At 41.0% G+C, this 12,842-nt stretch overlaps 1 protein-coding gene across 1 annotated transcript in view; it reads right to left on the bottom strand.

Moving 5' to 3' along the window:
- LOC120729245 (calsyntenin-2-like) overlaps positions 1-12,842 on the bottom strand; it is a 320,942-nt gene that overhangs the window by 14,702 nt on the left and 293,398 nt on the right. The window contains exon 12 of the mRNA XM_040024788.1: positions 1,624-1,835. Within this exon, the coding sequence (XP_039880722.1) occupies positions 1,624-1,835 (212 nt within the window). The remainder of the gene's footprint in view (positions 1-1,623; positions 1,836-12,842) is intronic.

Raw genomic sequence — 12,842 nt, 5'->3', positions numbered from 1 at the left:
TGCTACTCAGGTTAAACATGATATATAAGTCACCTGGATAACTTAAAAATGTTATTGTTTGGCTTTTTTCAGTGTTTTATTTGTTCCTCAATAAATCGGTTTTGCTGAGATTAAAGTTATAGTTTTCACACAGCTGAATGAACAACAAGGAGAAAACTGATTACACAGAAATGTGAGATGGTAGAGAATTTACTTCAGTGTGCTGTTATAGTTTAGGGAGCAAGGAGCAGACGGCTGAGTTTATTAAAGTCCACCGAGACAGCTGGTGATGCAAATCTGAAGGCTAGACCGTTGTATTAAACAGCCTCGCACTTCCGGCCTTCTCGGTTTTCAAAGGACCCGGCCCACATACACCACGAAGGCCGTGGTCTACTTAAAAAATCAGTTTTTTAAATTGATTTACAATTCTACTATTTTACTATGTTTTATTATCTCTGAGTCAGCGTAGAAACAGACAAGTAAAGGGCTTGTAAGTGACTCAGAGCTACACTGCCACAAGCTTGACGTCATCATGTTACAAAGGAACAAACCAGCAAAGAATCATTCATTGCTACTGCAGTGGATTGGTCAATTTGGTACCAGTTCTAAACTGCAAGCTTAGGTGAGGGAGGTGCTGTTGAAGGTCTTTCATTGTAGATCAGGGATCTGCACACCAGTGCCCAGTTTTGATTGATCCATTTCTGACTTTGTTTTGGGACCTTCACACCTTCCAGTGTGCATACATGAAAAATTGGAGTAGTAGCAAACCCCAGCACAGAACATACCAGGTGCAGTTGACAACAGGTATGACTGAAACTCCATGAAAATTGGAGATGGGTTGCTAAGTGGCTTGCAGATGTTTATATTTATTTGCAGGACTTCCAAAAGAGTTAACAGTTTGCGAATAGACAGCGGGAATACTACTTCAACCTCTGCTACAGTCACATAATGCATGTGTAGGTTTATATAAACCTTTATTCACATTTTTTGGCGATGTTGTCAGTCGTATGGAGTTAAAGCAGCAGTTTTATTGAAGTTTTATTGCATCCTGTACACGTTAGAGAACTTGTCAGTGTGGGAGCAAAAGCCCATCTTTAGTTTCCTCGAGTCTGTATTGTGCACAGATGTACTAGATGAAAGAAGAACTCGTTGCTGCTTGTTCAAAATCTCATGAGGCATCGTGAAATGTTTCAGCTTTCTCTGAAGGTTTGTTTTGCAAGACAGTTGGCGCTGAATAGGCTATGGAACTTCATGAATGAGTGAACATATTATGAATATGAAAAAAAAGCTAAAATATTTAGCTGAGACAGATTTCTACCTGTGGGAAGGAGTGCATATCCCACTTTGTGAAGTGTACGCAAAGTTGCACTTTCTGGTGTGTAAACTTATTGTTGAGAGCATTATTTAAAATGATCAGAAAGTGACATGTAGCTTTAAAAAATGCTAATATGAGCCCACACATGCAAGAAAACAATCAGGATACTAAATTAGAGTTTTCCTTTCCTCTTCCCCGAGTGTGAAATGATCTAGTCCACCTCCACCTCCTGATTTCAGCCTTACGGATAACCCCTCACTGGCTCTCCACCCGCTGCTGCCCGTGGTCAATTGTTTTCCACACTTGCCATACTGGCATAAGTGTCTTACCTGTGTGATGTGCAGCGGTGTCTGCCCGGGTGACTGTGCTGATGATGTGGAGGTCCTGGAACAGAACAATCCCTCCTGATGCTCTGAAGTCGGAGGCTGGATGGCTCAGTCTCTCCACTCCGCTGATTGTGATCCTGGGTTCACTGGGCTGAAGCACCATCACCACTGCATCAATATCTGGGATGGTAATACACGTGTCCTCACCAAAACACCTGGACGCAGAGAGGCAGAAGAGTGAGAGAGACTGTGCAAACTCAAGCTGGAATTAGTGTGGTGTTTTACTGCATCGCTCCGTTTAGCTGTAGTGTGAAGATGCTGTTTGGTTACGCAGATTTTGTGGAGAGACCGCTATACGATACAGATCAGATTTTGAAAGTTTTGGACACTCCACACAGCTGATGAAGTCAGAGTGAAGACTCCATGTGGTGAGCATGGTTACAGAGATTTGCAGGTATGGGATAACTGCTGGTGAACTTTTTAAAGCTCTGTTTTAATTTCTGTTTCATGTAATGTATGGGAAAGTATCTTGAGGCCTCTGATGGCAGAGTACATAAGCATTTATTGGAACATAAGAAAATAGTACAAAAATACACAAATAATACAGGGAATACGGAGCTATACTCGTGCTATAATAAATGTAAATGTGTGTTCTGCAGCCCACACAAACCTTTGATCACACTTCTGAATATTTAACAACTGTGACTAAAATTTGCTATTTAAAAGGAGCAATTATCTTCAATCCAATCAATCCATCCACACAATTTAATGTCATTTAATGTAATTCCTCCACAACGACGAGACGTTCTGGTTAAGAAAACAAAAAAACATGTCAAACGTTCAAACAAAATTATCCGTATTTTCGTGTAAATACAAACTTGATGCTGGCCGGATGAGACACCGGACAGTGATGATGATGACGGTGATGATGACTAATGGGTGCTGTCCCGCTCCTCCAGCCTCACACAAGTGTGCACTGTACACTGAGGGCTCAAACACAAGCTTTCTTTGGGATCAAAGATAGTCCAGTGACATGTATTTTTGAAGCATTTGCTCAATCTTCTCTCATTTGAGCTAAACGCAGATCATTTTAATCGATTTTCAGAAGTTTCCAGAGCGTCATACATCACGCCAGATGCCCCGATTTGCACAAAGTAACCTAGACATCATCGTTATGCTAATGAGGAGCAGGTAATACAACTATACCAGAATCCAACGAGTGGCTGATTTGACAAACGGTCCATGGAAATGTAGAAATGACAGATCGTGTGGACACATACCATGATAATAAGGCTACTGTGACACTGGGGGGTAATTTTTCTGGGGGTAGCGCAGGTCATCTACTAATTAGAAAGTTGGTGGTTCGATTCCTGGCTGCTCCAGTCTACATGCCAAAGAGTCTTTGAGCAAAGGACCAGAATTCATAGCGTGAACCTGGAGTTGCTCCTGATGTGTTCATCAGAGTGTGAATGATTGTGAGTGTTAAACAGAAAGATGTGCTTGTATGAATGTGTGGGAATTATTCGTGCTTTAAAGTAGCAGAGCAGAAAAGTGCTGCATAGGAACCACTGACCACAGTCTTCTGTAGATGTTAAAGTTACCTATCAGCAGCGTGTGACAGTATTTTGCCCTTTTTAAATGTTGACACTTGTCCTTATTTCAGTCAAGATGTTTAAATCCTAAGGAGTAGGTCACTGAGAGTAAGCCACACACTCTATAACAGCGGTCCCCAACCTTTTTTGCACCAAGGACCGGTTGATGTCCGACAGTATTTTCATGGACTGGCCTTTAAGGTGTCGCAGATAAATACAATAAAATAAAACCAGTAGCTATACCAAAAAAAAGAATATTTATTCATAAAACACGGGAAAAGACCCAGGGGAACCGAGCTAACGATAAAAACGATAAAAAATAACGTTGAAAACTGATAAAAAACCCTGAGAACCATCAATTTCACACCCGAACCTCAACTCTTGTGGCCCGGTACCAAACGACTCACGGACCGATACAGGTCCGTGGCCTGAGGGTTGAGGACCTCTGCTCTATAAGGACTATCTAGCTGATACACAGCACCAAAGTGTGACAGGAAAGTGCTTAAAACTTATTTTATAAACATTTTGGCCCTCAGACAAACTGACATACACCTATGCAGCATCACAATGTAAAACTGTGGAACTTTATAGCAACTAATAAAGCTTGTCGATGGCATCAAGCCCTCTCAGCTGTGCTCAAACCACAGCTGTGTGGTTCAAACCCAGACCACAGTGCGTGCAGTTATTAAAGAGGCAAACCGCTCCATCCTGTCAGTGCTTAGGCAGCAGACACAGACCTGCTGCGTTTTCACTCGTGCATGGCTGCCTGTCTGCGTGTGATAGCATGCCTTTAAATGCCCAGCGTCCACTGGCAACATTCAATGCACAGGCTTGGATTCGAGCTCGATAGCTGAGAGCTCACAATACAGTCATGCAGAGAGAGAGAGAGAGAGAGAGAATAACCCAGCACACACACAGATCTGCCATATTCACCCACACATGTTCACACAAATGAGGGCAGGCATCTGACGTGCAGCCCTTCTATTGCATTATTTGATAAACACAGCGCAGTTTGCAGATCACACGGAACGCATGAGTTATTAAACTGAGAAAAGGCTAGGACGGGCTGAGGCTGTGTCGAGGCGGAGGACTGAGCATTGCGGGGGAAGGAGAGGTAGTAGAAGCACTGAAAGCTGAGCAAACAAGCCAGATTTTTGTTTTTACATTTCACCGAAGGCCTTTCAAGCACACAAACATCTGTCAGTGGGAGGGACATCATTGCCTTGTCTCCCTGCTGCGGCTCTGTAACGGGCTATGAGAATTCATAACTTTTTTTTTCCTAGATTGGAAGTCTGGGCTATACGATTTCAGCTGTTATGCAGCCTCTATTTTCTCAGCTACATTCTCATGTAAATGATTCTGCAATGCTTGAATGTACTTGATGAATCTGTATATGTTGGGTCACCTACAGCTAGGTTAGAATTGTTTGTGATTAGCATTAGAAAAGCTGAAAGGAGACGGTAGATTTGCCAAGGAAAAGTGAAAAGTTTTCTTTAAAGTATTTGCTAGAACAATAACACAAGTCAGGTATTAGTGATGTTGTTGATGTTGATGCAGAAAATGCCCTTTAAGGGGTTTTACTGTGTGCACGACAGGCCCGTCATGTCAACTTGATTAATCAGCCTGGCTTTACAAGTAGCTTTTAATGAACACGAAATGGCTAATTAAATACCGTACTTACATGCTGTTGTAAACATCATATCAGGACCAACTGGTTAAACAAATGTATCAAAATAAATAATTATTTACACTCTGAGATGAAGATACATAAATGTAAAGTTGTCATTCTTAAGAAAAATGTAGTAGGTATGAGTATGGTAGTTGTGTAACCATCGTACTGTTTAACACACTCCTTTAAGTTGCTTATTAAGCCGAGCAATTCTATTTTATGACTTTTCAGAACTGCTAATTAAATTAAGTTATATCTTTAACTTATTTCATGAAGAGCCACATTTTACACACACACACACACATATATATATATAAGGGGTGCAACGATACTCGTATCGATATTGAACCGTTCGATACAGTGCTTTCGGTTCGGTACGCATATGTATCGAACAATACAAATTTTTTAAATTTATTTGATCAACTTTTCTTCTGACGATGCTGTCTGTGTTGAGCGCTCAGTGGATCTGCGTTCGACTACTCTGCCTAGGCTGCACTGTCAAGTGCAGATCCATTGAGCGCAGTGTGCTCTTGTGTGTGTGTGTGTGGGGGGGGGGGGGGCAAGCTAGCGAGACAGAAGCAAAGCTCGTTGCAACATGGCAACTGCCTCAACCCTACCCGAAATTAAACCTCCCCCACCCTCATTCAGATCTGGCCTTTGGAACTATTTTGGTTTTCATGTGACGTATGACCCTGAAGGTAAGCGCGTCATGGACAAAAGTAAAACAGTATGTCGGATGTGCCACGCAATGCTCAATTACATTTGCTGCGTTATGGCGTTAACGTCATTTCAACGAGATTAACTCTAACAGCACTAGTGGGAACACGATGAATATGACTGCACATTTACGCCGACATCATCCTAGTGCAAAGACAAGTGGAAGCAGACAAAAACAACAAGCACGCATGCTACAAACTTTACCCGAGTCATTTAGACAGCCGTTAGCACATGATTCTCCTTATGGGGACCTGATATGTTTAATATGCTGCTGAGAATATAGCCCAGAAGAAGCGTATAGTATAGCTTTTATTTTGGAAAGAGACATTTCTCTGTAATAAACTCTCTTTTCCAAAGATGAGTGATTTCTCGATCAGATAGATTTATTTTATTTTTTAATTATTTTGTTGTTTCAGCAACATTAAATTTAAAAACTGTACCTTTGAGTTAAAATATATATTTATAATTTTAATAAATGACAAATTAAAAAGGCATGAACATTTTTTGTATCGAAAAAATATCGAACCGTGAATTTTGTGTATCGTTGCACCCCTAATATATATATATACATATATTTTGCCTCAGACAGTCAGAAATATTATAGTTCAGATCAGTACATTTACATATTTTTGTATCTATAAAAAGGAAGCTGACACTCGCAAGACTTTATCAAAGGTGTGAGCATCACAGCAGAGGCCTTTGTGTCAAAGTAGCTGAAGATAAAACACAGTAAAACATGAAGGTGATTTTCCTGGCCTGGGATTTTAGAAAAATATTCTGCAGTACATCAAAAACGAAAGAAAACCATTAATCAACATATGAACATTACCTCTGAAGTTACAGCGGTTTTATTACAGACACAGCGTTTTGCATTTTGCATAATTTTAAAAAGTTTACATTTGTTCAGAAGCCTATTGAACGGCAGAAATGAGGCTTTCTTTTCGGAAGTAAGTAAAAGGGAAAAAAACAGCGGCCGACAGCGCTGTAAACAACGGTAGACTTGTGCGTAACAAGCAAGCGAATAATGCAGAAAACAGATTTTTAGACGGGAAACTGTTGTTGAAGAGAGAGAGAGCTGTGCATGAAGTGTGGTGGAAGCAAAACAGCAAAAGTCAGAGGGAATTCATGACAATGTTTTTGTGAAGCGTAGTTTGGATCTTCTTTTGCTGCTGGTTCGGTCAATATTGTTTGGAGAGAGATAAAACTAACAGCTTTAGAATCAGCGCAAAAAAGACGTAAACACAAAGCGTGGACCCGCCAAAACATCAGAATCAGCGAGCTGTCGGCTTTCAGCCCCGACCGTGTCCGTGCTGTCGGTGAGAAAGGCGACATCTCACTGATTCTGATCCGTCGGCGGGTGCTTTGTTTTTATCTCTGTGCAGAATCGGTGTACCTGCTCTCATTTACTGTTTTAGCTGTTTGGTGGTTCTTGAAATTTTGTGAGGTTTAACCTGAGATTCTGGCATTAACGGATATGGTCACCCACTAAAGTTGTTCCCTAATACTTTAACTGTTGCAGTAATCTTCACATCATCAGATCTTTGTCTTCTCCATGCACCTTGGAAGTAGGTGAAGTTGTGCCACAAAAAATGTGTTGGCTTTCTCTAACGTTGCAAGGTCTTCACCTTTCAAAGACCTGTATAAAGCTCATACTGGTGATTGTTGTTGTGAATTGGCTCAAAATTGAAATCAATTATGAGCAATCACACATGCTTTATGCCATATTCTGAATAAGAATAAGAAAACATCCTGCTAATTAACAGTGTGTGTGTGGATGTTAACGTAGAAGAAACCAGAAATGAACTAAATTAAACTCATATGTGAGTTTTTCTTTAATTTATGACAAATATAACATGTAACACACCTATTAGCTGATATATTAGCTGAATTGTCAAAATCACACGGATACATTTTCAAAAGTCTTGAATGTAGCGCTATCATTTAAAAAATGGAGCAAATTCCTTTTCACTTTCTTGACACAAAAGACTGAAACAAAAGAGAAAAAAACCCTCTTAAACTTAGCCTAACAGCAGAGAAAAACCTGACTGCAGTCTCTAATCCTCTGTAGTCAGGGGCATGAGGCCACAGTTTGGGACAAAAACAGGTTTCGGGGCATTGTGTAATCTTTCCCTTTCTTTCCTATGGTTATGGCTGGTGTTATGTGTCTGCGTGCCTGCTTGCAGCTTGGGCACCAAGCCATTGTTGTGAGCAGTGGGAGATACAAACTCAGTGATGCGGGAAGTCGGCTGCTGCGTGGGCCTGCAAAACACACACACACACGCAAACAGCAACTGGAGCCACGCCAACTTAATTATAAAGAAATATGACAAGGGAGCTTAAAAGGGCTGTTGCAAAGATTAGCACTGGATACTTTTATTTGCAAGATGCTTGGAGTAATTGCAGTTATTAGGTGTCAGCACAAAACAAATTTAAATGCATTTGGAGGAATCAGTTATCATCTCTGTTTATTATGTGAAGAGCGATACTTTCCGCATCAGTCAAAACGGGAGTTTGTTCCAGCACTCGCGGACACGTCGTGGCAGCTGGCCATGTTTCAGCCTCCCAGTGTAACCGAGTCTGTGAAATCGCCCGTGTTATCAACTAGACTGTACACAAGGATTTACTGCTGGAAACTCACAATGGCTCACAAAGAGACTTATAGCCACAGGCTGACCATTAAGCAGTCTAGGAGAAAAACTGAGGTCAGTCAATATCAGTCAGGAACTAAAGGTTATGAGCAAAGCCCCCTTACATTTCTTATTTTGTCAATAGAGGTGTTCTTCTGTAAGAAGAGTCAACTTTAAACAAACATGTTTAAATTAACAAATCATAAATATAATGCAGAAAAGACCATATAGAGTATTGAATTAAATCTTAACCTGACCATGAATGGACTGGATTGTCTATTTATGGCACATTACCATGCAGGGAGTAGCCATCAGTAGACAGTTACACTGTGACCACAGACCAAGTGGTCAGCAGCAATATTCAGGTAGGCTGTGCTATTTAAACGCCCTTCAAAATGTATGAATATCCCCCACACCAGCCTGAACCGCTGATACAAGTCAGGATGGCTCCAAGCTTTCATATTGTTTATACCAAATTCTGACCATGTTGCCTCACAGCAAGAAGACTGTCTTCATGTTGCAGCAGAAATTGAGACTCATCAGACCAGGCAACGTTTTTCCAATCTTCTATTGTCCAGTTCTGGTGAGTCCGTGTGAACTGTAGTCTTTGGTTCCTGTTTTAGCAGAAAAGGAGTGTCACCTAGGGTGTCCTTGACCATGTCTACATGTAGTTGCTGCCGTGTGATAGGCTGATTAGATATTTCTCTAAATGAGCAGTTGAAGACCTAACAAAGAGACCAGTGCCCAGTGTGTCTGTTGCTGGAGGAAACCTGAAAGACCACAGATTACACATTAAACACATGCCTACAACATGACTCATTCACCCATTCACTTTTTTCTATAAATATGTGCTTTCTATCTAACATTTACACACATTCATACTCCGATGGATGTACCCGAGAGCAACTTGCGGTGAGTATCTTGTCCAAGGATATTATAGGCATCCAGACTGGAGCAGCCAGGGATCGAAACACCAGCCATCCAATGAGTAGATGACCTACTCTACCTTCTGAACTACAGCTCAGCTGTTTTGTCTGTTCCATGTCCTTGTTTTTTAAACTCCTCTAGGTACCAAGCAAAAATTGTAGGCTTGGTTATGAACGTGTCAGCCCACAAACTTCAAACCTAACAGGAATCTCTTGGAGACACTTGTCTGATTTAAAAGACACTCGACACAGCAAAGCTACAACTAGCTTACAGCTGGCTTCATGAACCTTTCTTTGCAAGACTGTTTTGACGGGTAAAAAATGTCATGCGCTCCTACACTGAAATTATTGGTAAGTTGAGGTCACATGGCAAACAACCAGACTTTCAGTTTACAGCTTGCATTTTGCAGTGATTACTACACCACTCATTTAGTCCTCATATAAACATGACATGCCATTTTCATCCTACTACGTAATAGCTGTTAAACTTTATGATCTGATTATAGCTTTGTGTGGTAAAGCAGCTTATTAGCCCTGTTATGTTAGTCAGAGTCTTCTAGAAGAAAACCTTTATAGTGTGTGTTTTATTATCAGACTGCTCGTATATAAACATATACACATCGCTATCACTCAGAGTGCTCCTGCTGTTACGGAGAAGCATAAAGATTAAAGTCAGGGTAGCAGAGCTCTAGAACTAGCTCATATAGTTGGAACGATGCTATAATAACTACTAGTAATTACTGACATTTAAAAACATCAGAAGTCAAGATGACTCCCACACAGATATAGCTACAGTGATTAGTATAAGACTAACAACCTGATAAGCATTCCTTTTTGAGGTTTTGCAGGCATGTGACCACCATTCTGGATGCCTGAGATTCATAGTGACAGTGTAAGAGCCCAGTCACACATGCCTAGAGACTGGTCCATGACCATTTGTTAACCAGTGGTTGTGAGGGAAAAATGTATATTTCATTACTGGTCGCTGGAGGTTGATGGCAGTCGCTGGGAAAATGATTGCTAAATCGCCAGGCACACAAGCCTACGGACCAGTAAGTGACCACCATGGCAACCACCTATCACTAAGGAAAAACATGTATTCTCTAATCGTTTGGAAAAATCCTCACTGGGATTGCTTTGGCTTTTAGCATTTTGCTGCGGTTGTACTTTAAATGAAAGTGAGTTGTCCAAGCTGTGCTGACACTGTGGGAAGTGCAACACAGACCAGAAATGGAGACGGTCTGACCATCAGAATAAAAGTTGCACCTTATGGCTAGTAGTTAGCAAGTGTTTGCAGACAAACGTAAGAAACTGCAGCCAACTGTAACAATTTGGTAGCAACCACAGCAATGACGAAGAGGTTTTTGGCGTAGCACCTTCTTCGAATTTGATTTCACACAGCTAGAGTTGGCAACACTGCAAGCCAGGCGGGAGAAAACATTTTTACGTCCCATTTTTCAATTGTATCACGTCCAATATAACGGACAACTTTCTGCTCATGACGTCACATCATAAAACTCAATACCTGACCCACAGATTCAGTCATTTTTATTCCCCTATGTAAATACATGTACATGTACAACAGCTCTGCCAGCTTTTACATTTTCCAATTTTATTGTCCACAGACACCACAAACTACTATATTCTTACAAAATGTTGAACTAATATTGCAAAATGGTCAAAACTGTCATTGTTATCACTGGTTCTGATAAACTGTATCCTATCCTTCAGCCTTTCTTTGGTCTTTTGATAGTTAATGCTAAATTAATTGTCTGTAATCTGGGTGTGCTATGTGATATTCAGCCTCACTTTTGAGAACTATACAAAGCAGGTTTCTCAGTCCTGCTACTACCGTTTGATCAGCACTGAGTTTCAGCAATACTGAAGTGATCATTCATGCTGCAGTGGTCTTGTAACTGGTGTAAATCAAGAATCAATTAATAGATTTCAAATGTTTCAAAATGCAGCAGCAAGACTTCTTGTAAGAACTAAGACAAGTGTACGTATTACACTCATTTAACGGCTCTACATTTGCTGCTCATTTGTTTTAGAATGCATTTTAAAATTTTATGTCTCACATTTAAAGCCCCTCATGGCTCAAGGAAACATATTGGAACTCTTGTCTCAGTGAGCAGCCTGAGATTCTGCAGGAGAAATCTGACTGTTCACACACACAGAGTGTTTGCTGTTTGGGAGACTTGTTGTAAAACGCCCTGCCTGCAGACCTTTGCCTTCTTTTAAATCAGCTATAAAGAAACATTATGTAGAGTTTTTTATAATACACGTTAATATAGCCCTTCCATTTTCATCCACTTATCCAATTCAGGGTCACGGAGCCCATCCCAGCTGAGATAGACAAGCATTTATACTCGCGTTCACACTAACCCCACTAACTGCATGTCTTTGGACTATGAGAGGAAATCAAAGAGAATCCACGCTGACACAATGAGAACATGCAAGTTCCACACAAAAAGGCCAGACTGAAGGTGGGTTCAAACTCAAGACCGTGTTGCTGTGAGGCAACGGTGCTATCCACCTCTCCACCATGTGAGCACTTTGGTGTTCTTTACTTTATTCTTAACCACTGAGGTACACTGTTTCAGTCTTTCCTTGTCTCTTACATGTCTCTGTGTTACACTGCTAAACCAATTTTTATAGTTTGAACTTTGTGTTTTTTAAATCTTTCATAGGGGAATGCTTTTCATTACTGGTAGTATGTCTTTTTATACAAAACGCTGGTGCTATGATGGCTATACAAACTTTTTATAATATCATATATAACACAACATTACGTATGAATTCTTAAAATGATTCTTAAAACTCATTTTCTGGGACGTATTGCATATATTTTTCCATTTCTAAACTTTTGGACATTTGCATCCCAAACCACGACTGGCTACGACACAAGCCATGTCGTATCGAGTCGTGATTGTTCACCCTCGCGTTGAACATTCCACGGCCAATCTCAAGTGGGCATGTGTAGTAATATTTTTCCAGACCGGTATTTTCACCAGTTTTTGCAGGAAAAAGCACAGGTGCGTGTCAAGGGGGTCCCAGTGCTGTGCGTTGTGTCTCACTGGCAAAGGCTTGTGGGATACCTTAATGAACCACAGCCAGTGTTAATGTCATTAGTCACACCTGGACTTCGATCACACACACAGGTGTTTTCTCTCTGGCTGATTAGATCTGTTATCTGCAGCACTTCTCCAATCACATCTGAGCCCCAGAGCCAGCTGAAAGCACCTGTCCGGGAAGCGTCCGTCTCCATTTTCGTGTTTTTGTGGTACGAGAATAATGCACCGTCGACGCCACGTTTACACTTTTATTGATTCCACAGCATCTAGAACGCGGAATCAATAAAATTCCGCGTTCTAGTACAGATTCCGTGTCTGAACCGCTCTCTGTGACAAAAAACAAGACCGAGGACGAGGGGAACCCATGATCCTTGTTGTTAAGATTAGCGTTGTTCGTCTAATTATATTCTCAGTGCCTGCAGTAATTTGGCTTATTAGGCGTCAGCAAGAAAGACGTTTAATTGCATCGCCAGGAAATATTTAGCATCTCTGTTTATTTGTGTAAAGCCATGCTGTCTGTAGCAGTGAAGGGAGTTTGTTCACCCGCTGATGCCTTCTTGCAGGAGGCCAATTTCCAGACTCTCAGTGTAACTAACAGAGCTGAAAGGCAAGATTTA

Source organism: Simochromis diagramma, unplaced genomic scaffold (genome assembly GCF_900408965.1).
Source record: "Simochromis diagramma unplaced genomic scaffold, fSimDia1.1 OVJJ01000348.1, whole genome shotgun sequence".
In the NCBI taxonomy this organism is placed as follows: domain Eukaryota; kingdom Metazoa; phylum Chordata; class Actinopteri; order Cichliformes; family Cichlidae; genus Simochromis; species Simochromis diagramma.
The sequence above is the reverse complement of the archived record's forward strand: the minus strand, read 5'-3'. Positions and strand labels throughout refer to the sequence as shown.